A 25450-nucleotide genomic window follows, 5' to 3' on the forward strand; every position below is an offset into this window, starting at 1 on the left:
AGCCTCTATTTTAGATATAAGTTGACACCTAAAGAATGGGGAATCAGTCCCATGATGGAATCAAGTTTTAGACAAAAAAAGAAGTTTCAGGTGCTAACATCAAAGTATTTGGGTACTCCCTCACCCCTGACTCAAGACGAGATCTGTTCAAGTGCCAGAACACACTACTGTGAGGAGCTAACTTGTGCTTCACAGCAGGTTATCACCTTCAGTATTGAGAACAACACCAAGTACCAGGAGGCAAGGCCATCATCAGGCAAGCAGCCATTTTTTAAGTTTCCAACAGTCAGAAATAGAGTAATAGAATCAACACAGAATGATTTGGGCTGGAAGGGACCTTAAAGATCATCTTGTTCCAAACCCCCCAGTCATGAGCAGGGACACCTTCCACCAGACCAAGTTGCTCAAAACCCCATCCAACTGGCCTTGGGATATGTCAAAGAATCAATCTCAGATAAAGTTAACCAATACCTTCAACTGCAGCCTTTAATAGTGGCTTGGAAAACCCCATAGGCTAACACTGGGCATTTTGGTTTTCCAGTAGACATCTGATATCAACCTTCACTGATCTGAGTAGTGTCACATCAGTGAAGAATTCAAATATAATCTATAGCCATTCCTTAGTTTCCTCAGCACAACTCAGCTCTGTAGTCAGGCTAAAGGCACAGGAAAACACCAAACTGAAAGGTGGAGTATGGTAAAACAAAGTCCTGAGTTTTCATCATAGATTTGTAGTAGAAATTAGAGTTGCTTTCTTTCAGCCTGCTTTGTTTCCAAACGTTAGGTCTCTTTTGAAGCAAAAAAGTACAGAAACCCCATTTATATGGAAGATGAGAGGAAAGACTCACTTAATGTCATGTTAACAATCCATGTAAGATTTTCTTCTAGTGAGCAAGATAGCTCCTGTAAAAACTACATGTCCTTTAAGAAAGTTCATGTCTATACTTAGTTGCCTCCAAAGCTGAAACATGACAACCCATTTCATTAAAAACCATTTTGATTACTATATTGTGGATAATTGAATACTGCATGTTGTGGATAAGTTTTGGGGGCTTAGAGGAGGGAAGGTATCAGGTGCATTTGAATTACATATTTTTGCCTTAGGCTCAAGGACAGATTTGCAAATCAAAGGGAAAACTCCAAATGGGATAGAGCTGTGACCACATAATTGCAACCACTTTCCCCACTAAAGCTCTGCTTTGGCTGTGGTTTGCACAAAGATTAATAAAAATTAATCTACTAAAAACATGACACTACAGCACACAAGCACTCCTTCTGTGATTCACTAAAATATGCTTAGCAGCTATTACTAATAAACCAAACACACACTAATTTTGACCAGGTAGCTTATAGAAGAAAGTTAGCCTTTGTGGGTACCTTCAGTTTTCTACTACTCATCCATCTCAAGCTTACAATTGTTGAAACCTTCCATTTGTAACACGATAGACATAAAAAGTATCACAAGCTGTTTATAAAAGGGAATTCTTGCTTGCAGAAATCCTGTAATAAAAGCACACCAGTGATTATGCAAGACAAGTTTTATGCTAGCCCCTATGCACTTTAAAACAAAACACAGCGTATCAGGAATGGGAACCCCCAAAAGCACAGCATGAGCCATGTGTTTTGACAGCAGCACTAATTTCTGGTTTGTTTCAGAGCTAACTTCCAAACCTCCTCTCCACCTAGTCTCCTCCATGGCTTTTTCTCTTTGGTTTGTTATTCTTGTTTGTTTGTTCTGTGGGTTTTTCCCCCACCTGCTTGCCTGTGCAGGTTTCTCAGCACAGAAAAGAGTTTATGTGGTCATGTACCGCATTATTTCAGATCCTGAGGTGAGGTCTAGGAACAGAAGTATTCCATGAATGAAGGCATTCCTCAGAAACTCACACTCTACTCTTTCCTATTTCAATCCAAGTTCCTTCTTCTCCTGTATTCCAAGCAGCTGTAAAGAGCTGCATATTTGTGTCTATACATGCATTAAAACAGTTCATATTAACATTTATTCAAGTAAAACAAAGAAAAAACTGCCTAATAAGATGTCAAATCAACATTTGGTTCCCTTGCCAAGGATGCAGTATGACAAACCCAATCAAGCAAACAATCTCTATCAGCAATAATGGGGCTCAGAAGAGATTCTGGAGAGCCCTCTTCCATGTTGAAAAGGACAAAGAAAGGGGTTTCTACAATTGTTCAGATCCTTGCAAGACACAGAGCAATTTAGAGCCAAAACCAGCACAAAATAAGAGTACTGCTGCAGCAGTGACAGTACTTCTATTTTCCACAGCATGTGCTGCTCTGCCTGGGGAAAGCAAGCATGTGGCAGCGACCAGCAGAGAGCTCTGAGCATGTTGTTTCGCACCCCAACACTGCAAAGGGAAGGACATGAGTGGTTTTAACAAGGGATTTCCAGGTTTGCCCTCCACTGGTCCAGCTGATGCTGGGACAGTGTGATGGAAATGGCCCATGAGATGGCTGTTGGAACTTACATATCTCTCCAATGACAGTATGACATCATGTTTTCATGGAAACTGGTTTTTTATTTAAAGGTGACTGGCTCTAAACAACCTTCTCCATGATAAACTGTCAGAAGCAAAATTGAACAAAACTTTCCAAAGTTGCCTAAAATTTCTGTGAAGCTCTTTCCTGTGTGATCTGTTCACCTAAACAGCAAGGTGTATGTAAAATGCAACACAAAGTACTTCCTGAAGGGATGTAGGGATCAATTACTGTGCAACATTTTTGAAACCAATAAAATAAAAGGTGCTTATTCCCTCCCAGTAATTTCAGAATTTCAGAATTTTCAGAGCTAGTAACAAACATAGGTACTCTGGATAAAATGAAAATTTCAACTAGATACTCAATGCTAGTTACTGGACTTAAAACTGGGGGGAAAGCAAGCAAACCCCTAAAACAAGAAAAACCCCAAACCAAAAAGCCACCCCTACCAGAAAAACCCCAAACACAAAACAAACCCCAAACCAACCCCAAACCAAACCAAAAAAACGCACACCCCCAAAGCCCCTCTTTTAAAAGAATGAAACGAAACTCACAAGTCACTGAGCATACTTACACATTATTTTCTTTCCTCTGTGTCCTGTTTTAGGTCCTATGGATACTAAAGATTGTTATTTTTCCTGAAGGACATACTCATCTCAGAAGAGAGTACAGTACACATGAGTATTTCCTTTCTGAGAATTCTGATTACAGTTTGAGAAGTCAAGAACACACGAGTCATGGCTGATAAGTTGTCCAAATGGGTGAGTAAGCAAGTGATACAACCCTGTTAGGAGCTCATTAACTTGACTATCTTTGGTTTATGTGCATAATTTACAATGTGTATACAAGGTCAACCAAGAAGTGAGGTACCAGTCACCATTTCTGCCATAGTCAGACCTGCTGTTACCTCCTTTAAACCACAAGAAATTGCTTTCATTCTGTGCCTTGGCAGACTTGACAACTGAAATGCACCTTATCTCCCCATTTAGACATGGGAGCAACTCACCGTGGCAACTGGGGAAGACGGAAGAATAGATTTTAACAGCAGCTTTCCACACATTCACTGTTCTCGCTCTTTGCTGATTTGATTTTCATTTTATCTGATATGACTCCAGTACACTTAAAATCTGCTAGTGCTTACAGTCTGCTTTGCAGTAGATCAAGAAAAGATGTCAGATTTTTAGGATTTACTGAAAAAAACCGAAGGGTCTACTAGAGTTGGTTTTTCAAGTTATTATTTCAAATGTTAAAGATAAGTTACAGTCAAAGTAGAAGTGTTGTTGACAGATTCCTCAGAACCCCTTTACAACAAAAAGAGAAAGCCCTGAAAGATTAAGTATTTAACTGAGAAACAGCTTTATTTTTTCATAAGTAATATTTCAGATGTCAGAAATAATTCATATCAGAGCAAGCTGGTTTCGGTTTCCTTTCTGGAAAAGAAAAGAAACCTAAACCAGCTATTTTCATTTGGACATCACCTTGAATTGGAAATATGAGCATAAGAGTCTAAATTTAGGGATTTAGAGTTACTCCAACTACTAGACTGTTTAACAGACAGACTCCTTCTCCAACCAAGTTGTGTGGGAGTGATGATCTGTTAGAGGTAGATCCCTCCAGGGCCAATTGTGTGAGGTTCAACAAGGCCAAGTGCCAGGTCCTGCACTGGGGTCACAGCAACCCCAGGCAGCGCTACAGGCTGGGGAAGAGTGGCTGGAAAGCTGCCTGGTGGAAAAGGACCTGGGAGTGCTGGTCAACAGCAGCTGAACATGATCCAGCTGTGCCCAGGTGCCCAAGAAGGCCAATGGCATCTTGACCTGGATCAGCAATGGTGTGGCCAGCAGGACCAGGGCAGTGACCGTCCCCCTGTACTCGGCACTGCTGAGGCCACACCTCCAATCCTGTGCTCAGTTCTGGGCCCCTCACTGCCAGAAAGACATTGAGGGGCTGGAGCGTGTCCAGAGAAGGGCAACGGAGCTGGGGAAGGGTCTGGAGCACAAGTGCTGTGAGGAGCAGCTGAGGGAGCTGGGGGTGTTTAGCCTGGAGAAAAGAAGCTCGGGGGGGAAACTCATTGCTCTCTACAACCACCTGAAAGGAGGGTGTAGTTCTCCCAAGACAAGAGAAAACAGCTTAATGTTGTGCCAGGGAAGGTTTAGATTGAAAATTATTTAAAATTTCTTCACAAAAAGAATTGTCAAGCATTGGAACAGGCTGCCCAGGGGGGTGGTGAAATTGCCATCCCTGGAGATATTTAAAGGAAGCATAGATGTGGCATTCAGGTGACATGATTTAATGGCAGACTTGACTGTGCTGAGTTAATGGTTGGATTGAATGATCTTAAAAGTCTTTTCCAACCTAAGAAATTCTATGATTCTAAAGAAATGGAACCGGTTTTTCAGGTAGGCTGCAGAATCTCCATCCTTGGAGGTGCTCAAAATGTCTGGATGCAGCCCTGAGCAACCTGCTATAGCTGACCCTGCTTTGAGCGATGGGATAGGACTTGATGATTTCCAGAGCTGTCTCTCAACCTCACTAAACACTTACAGCAAGATGGATTTGAAATCCACTCTTTAAAGTTCTCCTTGGGTCTCCAGGTGAGTATCTGCTGCACGAAGTTGCTTCAGGTAAAGTACTGTCACTATTTAGAAAGCAAAGTCAAGGTTATCATAACTTCAGAGATGAAAGCCCTGTTCCTCTCACCATCTGTTTTATGGCATTTTCCATGTTGCAATCAACAAAATGATTTGCAGTTTGTGCAGACTTAACTCATTGGTTTTAAACGCAGAGATAATCTATGCCATCAGCATCAGCTACTCTGGGGTCTGTTCCACGTTGTGCAACACGGAGAACACTGTGCCACTCAGCAGTCCCTGCCACCAGAATTCTACGTTTCAGCCCTGCTTTTGATCTTCAAAAACAGTTAAGGATGATTTAAGCTCCCAGGTGGTGCTGCTACTGGTAACAGACAAACATGGGGACACAATATACATTAACTTGTTTATTTTTCAACTGATTTCCAAGCTGGAAGGCTTAGTATCCTTGTCTTGCACATATATGTCCCTGCAGTTCCACACTTCACTGCCTTATTCCCCATCACACAAACCTGTGACTGCAGGTTGCAACACATAGAGCAGAACTCATTATCCCCAGTAAGTGCTTTTCTTGGAGGATTTTTGCTTCTTAATCTCTCTGTTTTTCTTCTATATTTACAAAATATGGGGAGGATTGTACCCTTACCAGTTCATGTCAAAGGATTAACATAATATAAGAGAATACAGATGCTTGTAAGCAAACAGAAATAGCTTTTCTATTTCAACATTGTGTTAATATTTTTGATACTCTGTACTCTCCTCCCCCCCATCCCTTAATCCAACTTTCTGTTCACCATTTGGAATACTGGACTTTCTATAACAAAGTCCTAGACTGTCCTGTTTAGATAAGTGACTGTTTTTCAGAAGATCCACCTTGACTATTTAAGAGAATCTAGCATCACCAAGACTTTTCAAATCTTTTAGGATTCACTGACTTTGGGAATAACATGAAGAGAAGTAGAGGGTAGTTTCTCCATGATAGCCTCAGGAGCCCACATAGTCAAAATAGCACTCTTCCTCCAACATGGAAAAATCATCAAGGGGCCAGGAGAGCTGAAGGTGAGCAGAACAAGTAGTTTAACAGGAAGAGAGCTGGCAGCTTCAAACTTGTCAACAACTCAGCTTCTCCATCAGGAGAGAATAAAGTTACTTCATGTTCAGAAAATACCAGACCATTATGGGGGCAAGATGTAACACCCTCTGTGATCCCAGCCAGAGGTTCTAGCCCCTCTCACAGGATGGTAGAGTCCACTTTATGAAGGACTCATGAACCAAATCCCATATGGCATCAATTTGTGACCTTGGGTCAGGCTGCTGAACAAGTCTGTACAGAGAAAAAAGGTAAAAATTATAGAGACAAGACTGTTGAGAAGGAATTAATTAGGAGGATTCCAGAAGAAAGGCTCTGACATGAGATTACAAAATTGTAAAGGGAAAAAGCAGTGAAGGGATGTTAGTCAGGCTATTTGTGAACTTTCAGGTCACTGGACCAGCCCCAATGGAATTGGTGGAAGACCTGGGACCACCCAGGACCTGGGGCACAGAGTTGTAAGGGTCAATTCTTTCCCTCCTGGCTGGTGCCTATCAGGTGGTGAGCACACCAATGTTTAAATTAAGGCTCAATTCAACCTTGGCTATGTTTTGTGGATGTTACCAAACAAATAATTGCTTTATACTTTTGGTCTGTCTATGTCCTGCTTACAGAGTCCTTTTGCAGCTGGTTCAAGATATCTGAGGAAGCTGGCCCAAACACTCCACAGAAATGCTTAAGCCATGTCTGTCTTGGCAACAAAACCATTACAGATGATCAGCCTAAAGGTAATGATGCTGATATGCATAGTGTGTAAGATTCTTTCCTACAAGCAGTCTAAAAAGGGAGAAAAATATAGTGACAGATGCTCTATACAGAAGCATATGTTTCAGTCCTCTTGAAAAGGTTCCTCCCATACAGACGAAATATGATTTCTTTGGTTTATACACAAATCAAGCTCTTGATCTGTATTAGTTTTGAGAAGTGTTCAAATGCCTCCACTAACTACAGAACAAATGCAACATGGGCTTTCTGCACCTACATCTGTTGTCTGCAAGTCCCCCATTCTGTCCCTGGTTTATAGGGAAACAACTGCAACCCATATATAGGAGCAAGTAATTAACATTTCTCCTGCAAATTGAACATGATCAGCTTCAAAAACACTTGCATAACTTCAGCAAGCTTCTCTGCTTTCACAAACAACACTCCAAAAATCCAGACAGTGGACAAGAGCAGGAAGGAAAAAACCCAATGTTTTTCAAGCTCTGCTCTATATTACTATTTCTTCTATTTTCCCCTGACATATCAGGCACTACTGATTTTATACATCACTGCTCCAATCCCACAAGACAGTTCCTACATTCTTTGCTTCTATAAAGAACTGCAAAGGAAAATTTAAATTAAAATAGCTTTAATTAAATAGTGAAATCTAGGTGAATGGGAAGCAATCTAGTATAAACTAGTTTACACCTTCTGTAATACTTGTAACAGCTAAACCACTTAGCTCACTGCAGCATAAAAGTAATTAGGATAATTCAACACTTTTGAGAAAATACAGAACAGTTACCTCAGGAAGTGTTTCATGGTGATGGTTTGGTTGGTGTTGCTAGAGCTGTAATATATTGATCACTGATGACCTCTTCTTCACAGGTGATATTAGTGCTGTAGAAATAGAATTGAGACTTATTTACTGATAGAAAAAAAGAGGGATACTTCAGTTTTTAAAAATTACTCTTGAAACAAACATCTACGGAAATACAAGGGAAATACGTTACGAAAAAATCTCATGTAAATAAAAACAAAATGAAAAATAAAGTGTTCACACTTCAGCCTGAGCACATACTTTGACCAGACTACACTACCTGTGTGTTTTTTCAGAGAAGTAAAAAACTTGAATGAGAATACAGAAGTAAGTGAGAAGGCTTGAAGAAGTACCTAGACATTTTCAAACACTTGTGTTCTTTGAACACCTGTCTGGTTCACAGCAGCTCCCAAGCGGCAGCTTCAAGAGACATTCAGCTCACTCTGCTGTTGGAAGTCCTCTCTTCACCATAATTTGCATGCTACATACCACAGAACAGTAAAATATGCAGAGTTGGAAGGGACCTAGAAGGATTATCGGGTCTAACTCCTGGCCCTGCTCAGGACACCCCAAGAGTCACCCCACATGCCTGAGAGTGTTGCCCAAACACTTCTTGAATTCAGAGTTCTTAAAATACAGTTGACCAGGCTGCCCATTGGTTCTGTGATCTAGTGTCCTACAGTTAATGTTCATTAATGTTCATGAGAGTTCCAGCAGAGGAGAACAGGAAGAATTCGTGAAGAAATTTCATAAATATAACCCTGCCTATGTACTGTAGACTCTCCACAGTCACCACCTCTTTACTTTAAGTTTCTAAAATTAAGTATTCACATACAAGTGGTATTTGACTAAAAGATGCAGACTTTTCAAATTACTGTACTTCATGTCCTGTAAAAGGCATTAAAACTTTTTTACTTGCTGCCAGAAAATGGGACACTGCTACACGTTTGCTACTGGGACAACTTAATCCAACACTTAAAGGGAACAAGACCATGCTTTCGAGCTCTGTACTAGTACAAACCACACACAAAGGCCTGAATAAAAGTTCTTTCACTAAGAAATCATTTAAGACCCCATTTTTCCTTAGCACTGCATGTTGAAAAGTGCTGAAGGCCTTAAGAAGTCTGACTTCTTTTGTCACAAATTTATAAATCTAGAGAAACTCAAACCTATTTTCTTCTGCAGGATGTATCAGCACTGATAGAATAAAAATCTTCTTGCCCTACCATGTTCTCATATTCTTTCCTCTTTGTAACTTGCAAGTTTTATATTGTGCTATTGCCTGCTGACAGGAACAGAACAAGCATTTAAGTTCAGAAAAATACAGCTATCTTGTTGGGTTACATCACATACAGCTTGCTAAAAATATATAATCCCTGAACTGTGAAAGCTTCCTTCATTTATATTGTTTTTGACTGGCTGAATCATGTTGCTGTCCCCTGAATACAGCTGTAATTGGTGCTGGCTGCAGTGACACCTGCTTGCAAGGGCAGAGAGATGCTAACTCTTGTTCATTAATGAACACAAGAGGCAGGATCCAAACACTTCCTGCTATAGCTTTTGATAGGTCTTCTACGGCAGCGAGCACAGGAGATAGGCAAAAACTGGAGGGGATGTAACCTGCTCCCCTTCTCCAGTCTAATAATTTGCTGTTTAAAAGATACAGTTTGTGAAAGATTCTCACAGCTGAGTCTCAGCGTTTTAACATCAACTTGAACAAAGGAAGCTCCACCACAAAATTTGACCCATAAGGGCATCAGTGTACGGAACACACCAGAAGTGCCAGAAGCTGTCAAAACAACCCCCTTTAAAAATGCTAGTCTCAGCTTCTGAGGTCAGCTCCTTCTTGATTCTGACCAAGGTCCTTGCTGAAAATTATGCTGCTTTGTTATTACTGCTTTAAAGGGAAGGAAGAGAAGTTCCACTTCTTGCACCTCCAGAAATGGCTCATACAAGCATGGCATGGTAGGAGCTTCAAGATACTATCTCTTCAAGAATAGTTACCAGGTACAGACAATTATAAATTATAAATTTGTTTTGAATGCTTATTAAAAATTAGAGCATCTCTGTAGCTCTTCAGAGACCCTCGTCTTCTATGCAAAAAGCTAAACTCAAAGGAAGGTAGTTGATTGAAAAAAAAAAGAAAAGCTAAGTGACACAACAAGCATGACAAGTGGTTAAAAGTGCCTATTTTGGATGTCTTCAAAAGCCCACACTTGAAATTACAAGAATAAATTTTCCTTGCTCTCTCCCTTTTAATTAAAATGTATGTGGGGAAGTCTACAGAAAGAAACTTTACAGCTGAAGACCTGATGCCATAGAAGTCAATATCAAAGCCCTTCAGCTTGGAGAGAAAGTGTTCACCCTGCAAGTTCAACAGCCTATCAACTCCCTACAGTACAGTCCCAGCTAATAACTGGGTCCATAGGAAGGCCATGGCCTCAAAAGCAGTTTCCTCCACAGGGGCACAAAGCAATCAACTTCCACCTGACTGTTAACAAGAGGGCTTCAAGATCTAGAGGCAAGACTTCCAGCTCAAACAAAAGTACAGGGTATCTATGCTGCTGTCTTGGTTCATAAGGTAAAAAGTTTAATTTTTGTGTGTGGAACACAGCCTTTCTAAATGCTGTCATCTGCTAAGTACAGAGATAGAAAGCAATGCCATGCTCTACAGTTCTTGCAACAATTCACTTCTGTGAACACACACATACACATGGCATTGAGTTATTTACATCCAGGCTAGACTGAGAAGCTGAATCAGAAGTTGAGAATTTACAGTCATCTTTAAACAAGTAGGACTGGAGGGCAGCATTCTCTATTTCCATATACCTCCTTAAGTGATCCTCTACTGGAGTTCAGTAAAGATTTTCTGTGAAGAAAACGGTATTTAAACTCTTTAAAAAGATTGTTACTACAATTTACAGCTAAGTTCAACTATTCATAAACCTGTTAATCCAGAAGACCTAATTTCTGCCAATGTCTTTTTATCTCAAAATGTAATAGACTTCTCATAGATGAAACTTTACTTCCAGTGAGGTTGTTATAGCATCTCAGTGAACAGGAAGAACAGCCCTGGCTTAGAATGGTATGTTCTATCAGCAATTCAGAATTTACCCAAAAACTCACTTGCCATTAAGTGTGCTTAGAAAAAACCCAACCCAAACCAAAGAGCCACACATTCATTTTTATTCAGGGAGAAGGACTTGACTTCCAGCCTCCTGTTTTCTTTAAGAAAGACCTTCCTCAGCAAGTTGGATGTCTGCAGATCAGGAAGGCTTTCAAGGTCCACTTGTAGGAAAGAAAGACACATGAGAAAAAAGATTCTCATCACCAAGCGATAATCTTGTTAATAAATGTTTATGAGTTTGCTGAAAGAAAGGGCACAACAATTGTACAATTCAGTTGAGAAGCTGACAGCAGTTATGGATTTGGAGAGACTGAAATACAAAATTCTGAAGACTCAACAGCAGGACACCCAGAGACAGCAAGTGCTGGGGAGCAGCCAGTTGGCCACAGCATCCACCCACTGCTCAGAGCTTGAGTTTGTGCTTTTACATGGTTTCACTCATGTGAACTTGTAGTTGTGGGTTGTTTTACGGCTTAAGAAAATGTTCCAGCTTCATGCTGTACACACAGTTTCTCACTAAGGAACCCTCAAGATACTTCTCTTCTTCTGTGGTCAGTTTGTCAGCCTTCCCTGATTTTAAGTCATGTGGCTGAAATAAGTCTAAAGACAAGTAGATTTGACTTTGTTAGCAATTTTCCATTAACTTCATAGAAGTTAATTGAACCTACAACTACAGAAGCCTCTAGACTCAATGTTTGAAGGGCACCTTTGAATGCTCTTTGACAGGAAGAGACTCATTCATGTTCTAAGCCTCTATATTGAGAATGATGGGGTGAGGATCAAGTTTGGATTTCCCATATGCTCAAGTTCTCAGCTTGCAGGATTTTATCCCATACCACATCACTTCCACAAAGCAGCTTCCTACTCCCTCCAACAACACACCCACGTACCCATCCATTGCCAATTGTTTCATCTACTTTATTTTAAACTAGACAGCAGTTTCCCCTCCTAAAACTAACCACAGCTTTTCTTGGAAGAAAAGCAGTACTACTATAATCACATAGAATAGCAAAAGACCTCTTGCAAGATCTGTCTGAAAATACAAAACAAGCTTTCCTTAAATAAACACCAACTATTTGAATTTCTTGTGACTCTATGATCTTTTTAGTAGTATAGCAAGACATGCTTCAATCTGAAAGGTTAACAGTTGCTGGAGGCTTAAAGAAATCAAGAGTAAGCCTTAAACATCACTTCTTTATCTAAAGCTGAGGCTTTGTTTTGTTTGTCTTCAATAAAACTGCAGATACAGCTGCAGGGAAAAGTTGTGTTATTTAATATAAAGCACCATACTTTCAGAGTAAAATATAAACCCAAGGTAGTTTCCTTCACAATTTTTGTTTTGCAAGCTAATGGGTATTTGCAACCTGGTATATTGCAAACACTTTAAAACGTATATTCCAATTATAAAGAAAGATTAGGTTTGCTGAAGAAAAAAATAAATCAGAAACATAAATGTGAACAGGCTGGATATAACACTGGATATATATAATATAATATAATATAATATAATATAATATAATATAATATAATATAATATAATATAATATAATATAATATAATATAATATCTTTTGTTTACATGTATCATTAGATTACCAAAAAAACCCCCAAACCAAGTAATTTATTTTTAAGTTCAGTTGTTGCAGTTTTAAAGTACTTTCTTCTGAATGCCACCACCATGAAGTCGATTTCAGGTTGCCACTTTTCTTTCCAGTGGTATCCTGGGTTGGCATCTACTCCTCATTCACCTCAAAAGCCTACATTTACTTATTTCTGAGGGACAATAGGCTTGAGCCTTATGTCACCGAAAGTGTTTTGCTACTGTGTATTCCTTTTTCTTTTGCTGATGGGAATGTTAGTGCTTCTGTGTCTTGAACATCAATCTGAGATAACTAGAATTAGAAAGGGGAAGAATAGCTGATACACATTATGAAATGTCCCTTGAGGTCCTGGAGGATAGCAAGCTGGCTGGAAGCCAGCAGGATGCAAAGACAGACAACAGCACTCTGGGCTGCATAAACACAAGCAGAGCCAGTAAGTAGATTGAGGGAAGAGATTATCTTCCTCTACGCAGCACTCTGGGCCATATTTAGACACTGCCTAGTTTCGGGCCCCAGCAATACACAAAAGACACCAATAAATTGAATAGAGTTAAGCAGAGATCACTGAGATGATGGGGGTGAGGCTGGGGGAGATGAGTTTGTTCAGCTCCAGGCCGGGATAGCTTTGAAGGGGCACAACAGCACCTCCAGTGCCTACAGGGATGTCACTGAAAGGTCAAGAGATGGACTCTTTACAGCAGTGCAAGACAGGAAGGGGAAAAACAACAGGCAAAACTTAAACAGGAGTGGTTCAGTCTGGATACGAGGCAAAAATTTTTTCCCAAGAGGACAGTCAGACAGTGGCACAGGTTGCCCAGAGAGACTTTGAGGTTTCAAGCCCCAACTGAATGAAGCTCTGAGAAGCCTGACTTGAAAGCTGATCCTGTTGTGGGCAGGAAGTTGGGTCAGAGATAGTCTGAGGTCCCTTCCAGCCTTTGATTCTCTGCTTCCCCCACAGTCACTCCCATGGGGTGATCTCAAACATCCTGCATTATATCCAAATACCCTTAATACTATGGTGCTATAGAGATACAGCTGACAGGGTGCCCAAGTCCCTGCTATTTTATCAGTTTGAGAGCAACCTGCTTCTCAATAAATTCCTATATACTTTGCAATGTTTTCCAAGAAACAAGCTTAGCTTTAGGATGGAACAAAATCATTCCCTCTCTCATCTCTCACCACCACTCCCATCAAAAGCCTCCACCATGAAATTTTACCATAAACAAGTCTTATTATGGTCCTACAATTCAAGAACAAGAGTCTGCAAGAGTCATGCCAATATCAGCACAACACACAAAAAAACCAAATACAAATTAAAACCCAAACAACTCTAGGACCCCAGTTTGGCAAGCCACTCTAATTCTAAGCAAGCATTGTTTATCCAGATATCCCATGGAATAGACACATACCTACTTGCATCTTCCATCTTGCATTCATTCACAGAGTGGCATAAAAGTCACTTCAAGTGTATTAAACAAACTAGTAAAAACAGAGGATCTTCAGCCATCTCAGTTACAGCACAATCATTTATTGGTCTTTGAATGTTATAGCAAGAACACTGCTCAGACCTCTCCAACTCAGAGGACATCCTGGGAAATGGCTCTGTGAGCTCAGTTTCCCACCTCAGTAGAGAGGGGTATTTTCATTTCCATGTGCCCAAGATGAGGCTGTAGTCAGCGTCAAGCATTCTTTAGAAGAAAATCTTGGAACAAAATGTCACACTTGATTGATGACACTAATAAGCAAGACTTGACTTCAGTCACACTGTCACAGGTAATAAGATTTTCCCACTTCTAATCACCATCACACACTGACATTTTGCATTTCTGTATTTCACTAGGAGAGTGAGGGCAAGGCTAGATATGAAGAAAAATTTAACTGATCTTTAGTCCTGTGAGCATGAGCACATACCACACAATTAAGCAATAAAAAGAAAAAGAGCCCTGAATAAAAGGTTGAAATCACAGCAGTGTTGGGGAGTCGGAGAGCACAAAACCCCCAGCTTCTCTCAAGCTACAGAACAGTGCTTTGAAAGTCTCTAATTTTGTAGTTCTAACTTAGCATTTCAGTCCATTACTGCCTCTTAAAAGCATTACCAATGTAAGGAAAGATCAAGAGGGTCTTACAAGTCTCATAAGAGACAGTCACATAGGATTGTATTTGGGTTCAAGGAAACTAACTTCGCAAATCTCACATGGCAAGTTACCTCTAACACCACTCAGTTCAGCGTACATGCTGTAATTCCTCTGCAGATTTTTGCTCAGTGATAACCCACAGTTTGATGAAGACAACACCAAACCAAAACTCAGCATAGTAGAAGCATCTCCACCTTTCATTGTCAATCTCTGCCCTTCAAAAGAAAAAGGCAATGATTCTCTACCTGACTATTCAAAGCAAACTAAATCCCAGAAACACAACAAAGGAGATGTTCATGCATACCGATGCACTTTGCACATGGAACTGTGACAATAATCTACTTTTACCAATTTCTATTAGTTCTGCTCTAGTACAAGGTTGAAAGATGCAGAGGACAAACCTGTATGAAGTCACTTCAGGTCACTGGTGAAGACTTTGCTGGATACATTCTATTTCTAATAATATACAAAGTTTAAAAATAGAGGAAGCTCTTCACAACCTAGAATACCACAAACTTCCAGAAATGTAATCAGATGCCTAAATTCAACAGGAATTAAAGTACCCAAGTCTTGTCTCTGTCTATAGTGTGTTCATTCTTAACAAGCTCACTTTACATATTGAAGAAAGTGTATTTTATCCAGAAGGGGACTGAGTAAATGATATACCAGCTAAAAATGAAGGTCTCATTCTTGAAAACCATCTTCAATGTACAGCAACTTCCTCTGCTGCCCTCCTTCACACATTAGAAAAAGGCATAATTTTTAGTCACTTCTCATGAATTGTCACTGGACCACTGATGAGTTCACCCAGGAGAACAGCAGCTTCATCTGGGTGGCTCACGTGTGTCTACATGGTTTGCAGTGGGATGTTTCTGGCCCACTTGCTCTGTTTCCAGACACACTGTACAACAGCTTGTATTGCAAGGAAGTCTGTTCTAAATAAAACATCACACTTCATAGCAAAAATCCTTCAAGTTTAGAATAAATCATACAAGGTTAGGTGCATAAAATCCAAAGAGGCTGCCTGGCTACCTTCCAGACTAATTACTGCAGAAGTTTCATGGAAAAAAACCCCAAAATTACTATTTCTAAAAGTGAATGACTGATGTGCTTTTTCTCTCCATCCCTTCTTGGTTTCCACTCCATTGCCTAGAGACGAGTGGAGGGTACAAGTTAAAATGCAAAGATGAAGTATTCCCTTGCCATCAAAATAAACTGAAGTCTAGATTTGCTTTACGGCCCTATCAATTCCTTACAAACAGTAGTTTGTGGGGAAGAAACATCATCCTATCAACAGGTTACATACAGATCTGCAATGTCAATAGATTTACACCAGAGATTCTTGTTCTATCCACTCCCCTACTTTTCCAACGTCTGTTATATTTGCTGGGACCAAGCAGAGCTAACTTGTCAATCAGATTAATACAACCTCACGTCAAGTATCAGCCTGAAAGCATGTAAAACTAAGGACTGAGATTTAGTTTGTTAACTGACCCTTTCCCTCCAAAAAAGTTAAGACAAGGATACCAGAGGTGTCAGAACAATAGCCAAACTCAGCTTTCAGGCTAGAGGAGCATAAATCAATTTATTTACCCAGGAACCTGGTGAAGATCAGAAACAAATCATAATGATCTAACAGAAAATTGCTCCATGTAGTGCCATTTTCCCATCATTTGGGGTTACTTTGGCATGGAAGTGACAACTTTTCCACAGAGCTCTGAGAGACAGACATGCAAGAGTAGAGCAAGTAGGATCCATGAGAGTTTCTGCATTTCCGTCTGCATTTTTACTAAGAAGGGATTCAAGAATGATGACCTCCCATGCACTAAGCCAGTTAGATGATGTCATGGAGCACCACACTTGTGAAACCATAAGCATCCTATAGGAAGTATTATGCACCAGCTGTTTGCTGCCTGCACTCTTGCAGCCTGCAGAGGGACCACAATAAATGAAGAACAAACTTATTCAGTAGATGGGAGGATCTAAAATCCCATGAAGTTACTTTGCAAACTTCATGGTCTACAATTTAATCTCCTGGTTGCTGCTCAGTGAGATTTTCTGCATCCCAGGAGGTAGGAAATCAGGACAACTCCAAGTACATGACCTTGTTGGAAGCTCTGGTTATGCATTTGCTGCCCAGAAGGACACATGCAGGGTAGATTGCTCCAGTTTTACCAATGTCTGTGTGAGGAGAAGTGGAAGAAATAATCTATTTTATCACAGAAACCAGAAAGTTTTCTTAAGTTTCTTTAATATGTATTGCAAACTCCATGTTCTGGTTGAACCAGGTTTAAGCCCTTCTTTAGGGAAAAGTTTTGACTGGCAACACCGTAAAAAAAACCAAAAAAACCAAAACAAAACAAAACAAAATCACTCTAGGGCATCTATCCAAATCTGTTGTCCAGACAGGCCTATGCACAAGCAACTATCAGTTCAACTTGGAAGAGTCACAAGTATTTTACCAAATTTTTATCTCCATTAACAAGAACTGTAAAAATGACTGCTCTAAGACTCCCTTCACCTTTCTGTAGCTTAAGATACCTCCAAGTAGCATCCAAGTCAAACACTGCTTGTATAAGCAGTGGAGAAAGAAAGCTATGATAGAGTTTGTTGACAGGGACATTCATAGAAAGGAGGGATACAGAAACACAAACACCACACTAACATGACAAAGTAAGAGCAAAAGGTGATGAAGAGGTAAAAGGTAAAGATGGAAAGAATGGCTTGAAGGTCAATGAACTTACACCAGCTGGTAAGCAAGACTTATGAAACACACTTTCAAGCATGGCATAGGAACCAGTCTTATGTGGCAATTGGACAAAATGTATTTTCTCAATCAACTAGGAAAAAAACCTGAGTGACAAGGGAAGTGCAAGGTGCTGTGGTGCTCTTCTTCCCTCTATCACTTCCTGCTTGGTTCAACCAGACCTTTACTTTCTTTTAGGTGCCCAGTCTTAGACAGAAAAGGATGCTGGCAAAGATTTGAAGTAGAAAACTGGAAAGAAGGGAGAAGACAACGTGGAAAGAAAAGACAAAGAAGAAACATGAAGACCATTGAAAACTGTTCCTACAACAACATTACCAAGGGAAGAGGAACGAAGTGGAGCAGAAAGGAATATAGACTAGCACAGGATGATTGACAGGATTGCCATAAAGCATTTACTCCTAACACACTGCAACACTGAAAATCTTCTTCCTTCAGAGTCTCTTTCTACTTAGAAAAGTGGGCACACTTTTATTTTTTATAGTCTTACTCTTTACCTCATAAGTGTAAAGTGATAGAAAAGCTTGTAAAAGGAAATAAATTAAACAAGTTTCCAGAATCCTTGCAGCAGATACACCCACAATAATTCAGTAATATGAACTGATCTTATCCTTGAGATGGTAACCTATACCAACATAGCACCTGTTGGTCAGGACAAAGGACATTCAAAGAAGAACATGACTATCTCAGACCATTGGAGATATTGTTGTAGTCCTACTTGAAAAAGTTGGGAGTAGGTTGTGTGGCATTCTCCTAATTTGTGCTTATGGTATGTCCTGCTTTCCATGTCATCTTCTGGGAGCACCACCATTTCTTTCCCTTGCTCACTCAGTTCAGCAAGAACTCCTTTTTTCCTCCTTCAGCCCATCTGTTCTCCTCAGGCTGCTTTAACACTGACAGCATGAGGGCCTAGCAAGTCCAAAACTGACAAACTCCACATTGATTTTAGTGCTTCAGAGGAACAACCTGTTTGATGGCACACATCCAAGCCAATGTTGATATGGATATAGCTTTGTGAGAGCAGAGTGGGAGAAGGAGTAAGAGACTTGCTCTTATAACTGCCTGCCAGAAGAGGACTATAGTTTCCATGACCACAGGACAGCTTTGTACTAAGGGACCCAACTTTTATCACCTACACACCCACATGACTGTGAAAGTATTATTGGTGTAGTAACAAACTGTTGCTACACCATGGACAAGTCTCAACACCCAAGTCATCCTGGAAGACAATAAAAGGTAGGGATTTAATTCTATTTTTCAAATATATGAATAAGAATACTAAAAAAAAAAAAAAAAAAAAAAAAAAATTGGAAAGCTTCTGCTCATTATTAGTGCAATCTGTAACTAGGCACAGAAGCCCTTGCTCAACTGAGCAATTCCCAATAGTATCAATTTTGGGGTCCTAGGAAACTTACTGATTCATTTTTGGCAGACAAGACATGGGCACAGACATAAAATATGGGCTTAAATGGCAGATGGTATATATATATAAAGGAATAACTCCTATGTCTGTGAAATTGATAGCCAACTATACATAGTCCTAAATAAGCCTTCTTTGCAGAAACTGCCTTTCCTCCAAATGCACCCTCAGAAAACATTAGTTAACCATGGCAAAGGTAGCAGGATGATACAGAGAGTTGTGGAGATGGGACTTTGTATAACCAATTCTTTTGGCTTTGGTCTTGTCCCTTAATTTAACTGAGTATCCTTCCCTGGAAAAGCAAAATACATAGCTACTACAGAAGCTCCAGCTACATCAGTGCAGAGCACCAACCAACAGAAATGCTGCTGCCAAGCACTTGAAATTGAAACTACATAGGATGGGGAGAAGCTGTTTGTTTTTAAACAAAGCACCTTATGCAGATGCTGGAGTAGCCCCAGCCTGGTCCCTGGTGCTGAATGCCAGGTTGCAGTTGGTGTGCTCCCAAAACATTTCCACCTACTTATTTTCAGGTGCTCCAAGATGAGCCCACAAAGAAAGGTGAAGAAGCTGGGAGATTTGCTTCAAAAACATGAGGGTAGGCAACTATATTTAGACTAAAAATGCCTGTGAAGTAATTTCCTACAAGAGAAGGAAGAACTCACAGGCACATAGCTTGCTATGGACACAGTCCTGAGGACCACAGTATACTGCACCTCCTAACCTTTCTCTAACAAGTTGCAATTTCACCTGCTTATACTGTTAATTGTTTTCAATTCCAGTCTTCATACCTGCTATATTACTCCTGTTCCCCAGGTTCCTTTTGACGTCTGTGGCTGTATCAGTCTGAACCAGAAAGGAGTGCTCAGTCTGCAGATCTGCAGACAGAATAGGATGAGGTAAAAACACTATGCCAAATCCCTCCATTTCACTCAGGTACTATAACTACTGTAAGGGCTAGAAACTATCTTCTTGAAGGGCCTCTCAGCTGTAACAGAAAGCTGGGAAATGTTTGTTCACATTTTGCAGAGGAGTAGGATACTGCACTCCAGAACAAACTGCCAGAAACATTTGAAGCTGATGAAGTTGGTGTGGGGCTCTTTATTGGATTTATGCTAAAGTGGATGAGAACTGTTCACTAGACTACAGCTGAGAGGTACCTTAAAGAAACTAATATCTTTCATGCAAGGCTCAGTAATTGAATGGGAACACTCCCAAAGCAGAAGTCCTGGTGTAGTTTCAATGGGAGAGTTCAGGTCTCTTGCAGCCAGGCTGCTCTGAGACCTGAACCACTGCAAGGCAACCGGAGAAGGTCTTTGGAGGATGTGTCAGATACTTAAGCCGGATGCAAGCCAAATCACTAGTGTAAACATATCCATAATTTGTCTCAAGGCAAAGTCAGACAGGTCAATTTGTCACCAAAATGCTTGCTTTGCCTTGAAAAGGAATGCTCACGCAGTCCCACGTACCACTAAGTAGTGACTCGGGAAGCTGCTCCCACACCTTCTGCTGTCATACTTCCCTTTCCTCTGCCTGGCAGGAACAAGCAAAATTTCCACCTCCGTCTCAGGCTTGGCAAATCCTGCAGTACAGCACAGCTCAGCACTCGAGCTCAGTTACGTGGCTAAGCCTGTATCATGTTAGATGGATGCTGAGGATGCTAAGCCTGAACCATAGTCACAGTCCTGAACTACCACAAACATTCTTCACATCTCTTTACACCACTCTCATTTTTAATTTATTTTTCTTAACTTTATCCTTCTTTCCTGTTTGGAATTTCACCACATGGCTTTCTTCTCAGCATTCCAGCAAGCCCTGCTCTAGAGTTTACTTTTCAGGCCTCCTTCCCAAAGCTTGTATTCAAAGAGACTAACATATTTCATGCTGTCCTTTGCCCTGCATTACCAAGCAAAGGATTTAAAAGGAATGTCAAATGAAAGAAGCTTTCCAATCAAGAAAGCTGAGCAGATGTTCATAAAAAAAAATAAAAAAAGAAGTAGTCTTATGAGCCAGAGGGCATTAAATCCAACAAGATTTTATCTCCAGGCAACCCAAGCTTGTTCTTCTTGCAATTTTCTGCTAACACTTCAAATGACCCCTTGGGAAAAATAAAGCTTGCCTGGCTCTGTATAGTTATAATGCCCTGACTGTACAACTGAACATAATTTTTGTTTAAATTGGTTTATAGTTGATCACAGCTTAACCGCAAGTACAGATTCTCTGCACAACTTTAAAATACAAGATTATTTAAATACTAGCACCAGTCCAGAGGCCTACATACACCAGTATTTGTGCAACAACATTTTCCCCACAGCCAGCACCAAGTCTGTTTGTGCAGGGAAGATGATAGATAACAAAATAACCACTTAATGCAACATAGCCCTGAAGTTTACCACTTAAGTATAGTTTAGCTCAGAGGGCTGAAAATTCCCTGTCAAGAGCAACAGGAAGATGTTTGATCACAGGAAATTCTTGGGTTCACACATGTCAGTGAAGCTAATGTGATGCTCTCCCACGGTTAATAAAGCCCTGTCTCAAAACTTGAGCAGGCTAAGGATTCGTAGACACTTTGGTTATATGCTCAGCCACAGCAGGTTTTTAACTAGCAGAACATGTTTTACTGTGTATCAGTGAGCCAGTAGGAAAGTTAACAAATGCATTCCGTTGCACGATTTTTCCATTGTTTGGTGCTTTCCTGGAATTATCTTCTGCCCATTTTCTGTTTAGAGTGATACATACAGCATCTGATGCTGTCACATGATTTCACTCCTGAAAATCATAGGCTTCCTGTCTCCAAGCTTCTATTAGCCTTGATGATAAGTCAATTGCTACAGCAACGTAGTTTTGCATTAGTTTTAGTTGAAATATTGCTTAAAATGATATGCAGATTATGAGAACTGAACAAGTCAAAGGATATTTCTAGATGCAGCTCCACCTGTTCGGTTTGGTAACGCAGTGGCCCACATTTTTTAAGACAGTCAGAGAAAAGCAGGCACTCCTAAGAATCAGTAAATCTCACCTGAATCTGCACTTTGCTAAATAGATATAAGTGTGCAACACCTACCAAATTACTACACATAATGAGGCTTTTGCTGTTCTGTTCCCGGGCAGATGAGATGTTCTTATCACACTCAACTGATTCAACTATTCATTGATCTACCAGTACAAAATAACATTCTTTAAAAATGCGCAATGAGACGTTTGAAACAGAAGGCAACCAGTAAGCTTGTTCTAGAGCACAGGGATGATGCAGGATTTTAGAAATGATGTTTTTTCTATTCTACTTCATTTTAGGATAAATCAGAATAACGGGGAGTGGAGGAGGAGGGCAGCGGGGAGCAGAAGAGAAAAGAACGAAAACCTGGATTTACTAAAGCATGCAAGCCACAAAATAAAATTCTTTCAGTTTCTAAAATGGCTCCTTTGTTTCAAATGCCTTTGTCACAAAAAAACCAGCTTGTTGTGATCTGTTGAGTTGATTGAATTGGGACAAAGGTGGTGTTCTTCCCTCCCCCCCACCGCCCCCATTCTGACATACACTTTCGCTACTCTCTTTTAGCGATTTTAAAGGAAATTGCAAGAAAAGCAGGAACGGTGAGGACAAAGGGAAACATCAAAGACATCAATCCTGGAGTAAACTCGGACCAAGTGTAACTTCAATACACAATGACCATGTAGGGGGGATGAAGGGGAGGCAGGGAAGAAGAGAGTGCCATGGAAAAAAAAAGTCATCATTCTCATGTGCGCACGTTTGTGTAAGTGAAGTGCACAGAGCGCAGGGCAGGTGCAGCGGGGCAAGCCAGGCCAGCGGCCCCGCGCAGGGCGGGCTGCGGGGCAGGGCAGGGCGCGGAGCCCACTGCGGAGCCGCAGAGCCGTGCGCCTGGCGGCCGCCCAGTGCCGGCCTCCTCCTGTACAATTATAAAGGATGGGGCAGTCAGAAAAAAAAATTAAATAAAAAATTTTAAAAATCAACTAGAACCCCCCAAATGCGCAAACCACTCAGCGTCTCCAAATTTCCTTACGCCGCAAGGTCTTTCCATAAAGCGTCCCGCATTCAGAGGGGCAAAACTTCTCTCCCACCGCCGGGCGGTGAACGGGGGAGGGAAGCGGTGCAGGGAGCTGCGATGCGATGCCCGGAGCCGCCTCCCGTCGCTAAGCGACCCGCGGGGCCACGGCCGGGGCCCGCCGCCGCCGCGCACTCACCGCTCCGCGCCGCTCCATCCCCGCGGCGCAGCGCAGCCGCCGTCCCGAGCCGTCCTTCCTCGCCGGGAGGGACACGGAGCTGCCGCCGCCGACGCGATCTGGGTCACCCGGCGCGGCGCCCGGCGAAGGTGAGGAGGAGGAGGAGGCGGAGGAAGGCGGGTGGCGGTGCCGCCTACCGGCGAGCGCGGGGGGAGGCTGCGGCGGGGCCCGAGCCCGCCCCGCAGGGAGGGGAAGGGGCCGGGGACCGACGGGAGCCAAGGCGCGCGTGGGCGCTCCCTGCGCGCCGCCTGCTATCGGTCCCGGCCCCAGCGCAGAATGCACCTCTCATCCCTGGACTTCGAGACCTTCCCCCCACCTCGTTCTCCCCGCGCCTGCCGAGGAAAGGCGATACCTGTCTGCTCTTCAGGGGAATCCAGTCACAGTTAAGGTGATACAGGTGGTACAGTTAAGGTCCTACAGGAAAGCGGGAAACATCTCCAAGGTGTTAAGGTCCTGGCTAGCTGGGGTAGTATTCAGCGAGCCAGTATCCTTCCTCCATATCCCATCCCACCGACCTGTCAAGCAGTTCAGTGTCCTTTCTTCCCCAACAGTATATATCCTGAAGGCTTTTGGTCTTCAAAGTTTAAAGTCACCTAGTCGGGATCATAGGCATATCATTCTATTTATATGGCTCTCCCCTCTAAGAGGATAACAACCGTTGTCTGCAGCATCCACAGAATAATTTAAAGTTGCCCAGTGTAGTATCTACTGCCAGTAGGCAAGTAGTCTGTGTTTCATTCATCCCTGCTGCTGCATGCATCTGTCCAGATGTTCCTTTGAAGCTGTGAGCAGGCTGTCAGGCCACACTGGCATCCCAACATTGGCCAATAGTCTCATGTTTTCAGAAGTCCTTTGAAAATGCTTATTAACCTATTTTTCTAAGTGTTTTCTATGCCTAATTTGAAAATAGCTTTCTGCCTGCCTCTTTCAGGGACATGGTTTAATTTCTTCTGAATCTCCTTTTTCAGTCATTTTGATCCCATAATCAACTGTCACATTCAAGAAGTATGGTGAAAACACTAGGGTCGTTGTGTTAAACATTTAATGACTAGGAAACGCTGTTCCTGTCTTAAGGCAAAGCAGACTGGTATTTAATTCTCCTCCTAGCTAGAGCTACGTAGTCTCTCTTGCACTTGCCATCAGCATGCCCAATGCACCTGGCTGGCAGGTGCTGTGCCCTGCAGAGCTGACTGAATGGCAGGGATGGAGAAGGTCCCAGCAGCCACTATGGCTGTGTGATCCATCAGCAAATGAGGTCCAACGCTCAATGGAACAACTCAACAGTTGGTATCAGACTACAGCTTTACCACCTTATCTCTTATTTACATCATGCTTTGCACATTGAAGTAATCTTCCAAGCTTAATTCCATGCATCAATGCAACTAGAAAAGTAGTTCTTTCTCCTGTCTCCTGCATTATGGCAGTATTTCTAATTACTATATCACAACGATGTCCAGTCCTTAGGAACACATCAGACCCTGGCCTTTAGGACCTGTGCCTGTCAGAAACTTCTCCGGCACTAGGCCAGAGGAGCTGCTGCAGGTCTGTAGATGTCTGAACAAAATAAACTCTAAATTGGGGGACTTTTCAGGGGCTTCAGGAGCAGAGTTCAGTTATGCTTCCCAAAATAAATCTAGGAACAGAGATTTGTAAGATAATTCATTCATAATTATGCAAGATGAATCATGAGCATGAAAAGCCAGATTCTTGCTACAGAAGTAGCCTTACTTTCCCACAGGACACGCTCTTGTTCACAAATACTGAGGAATCCAAAATGTAAGATGGAAAACCTTATTGACTTATTCCATTACTGTTATGGCAAACTTAGGGGATCAGACCAACATGTTTGGAGCTTCCAGATGGCCTCCTGCCCATTCTCTGGAATCATGCAGTGGTACATAGCTGTACTGTAGTCATGCAGTGCCATTTCAGACTTGCCTGGATTTTTTTGAGACCCCTGTTGTCAAATTTCAGTTTGATGTACCCAGTCACTCAATAGGTTACTATGACTCCTATGTTCAGCATCATTGTTTCGTGAAATTTGAGGCAAACCAGCAATTTATAAAAAGCTCTTTTGTTTATAAGCAGTTAGAGAATATTTTATTGTGCTGTACTTTCCTTTTAGCAGAATAATTATTTTTAATTTATGGCAAATGAAAGAAACTGTGCATGACAGCAGAAATATAGCCTGTACTTAGAAATGGCAGTGAAGCCATATAAGAAAAAAATAGATGTAGGACCCCACTAGTTGAGCAATGTCACACTTTTCCAGCAATAGCTCATACAGCCCGCTGTGCTTAATAAAAACCAGCAAGGTCACCTGCCTGATTAATTTAGCATTGGAAAGAAGGTGACAGAAGCAGCAGAAAAAACAGATAGCAACATACCTTGCTCAGATATTGGTAAAAAATCAAAAGCTCAAGTCCTTATTATTTTGGATAGAAGCTCTTGCTGTTACAGAAATTACTG

The 25450-nt window shown here is 41.5% G+C and overlaps 1 protein-coding gene across 2 annotated transcripts in view; it reads right to left on the bottom strand.

Moving 5' to 3' along the window:
* The window catches only part of ELMOD1 (ELMO domain containing 1), a 43358-nt gene extending 20193 nt beyond the window's left edge, over nt 1-23165 (bottom strand). Inside the window, exons 1-2 of one of the 2 annotated variants that reach the window (XM_069014453.1) lie at nt 22943-23165; nt 7679-7773 (exon numbers count right to left, since the gene is read on the bottom strand). In XM_069014453.1, the coding sequence (XP_068870554.1) occupies nt 7679-7695 (17 nt within the window). In that variant the 5' untranslated portion in view covers nt 7696-7773; nt 22943-23165. The remainder of the gene's footprint in view (nt 1-7678; nt 7774-22942) is intronic. The other variant, XM_069014462.1, reaches the window with a different exon arrangement.
* Nucleotides 23166-25450: the final 2285 nt, after the last annotated feature.

This window comes from Aphelocoma coerulescens, chromosome 1, assembly GCF_041296385.1.
Source record: "Aphelocoma coerulescens isolate FSJ_1873_10779 chromosome 1, UR_Acoe_1.0, whole genome shotgun sequence".
Lineage (NCBI taxonomy): Eukaryota > Metazoa > Chordata > Aves > Passeriformes > Corvidae > Aphelocoma > Aphelocoma coerulescens.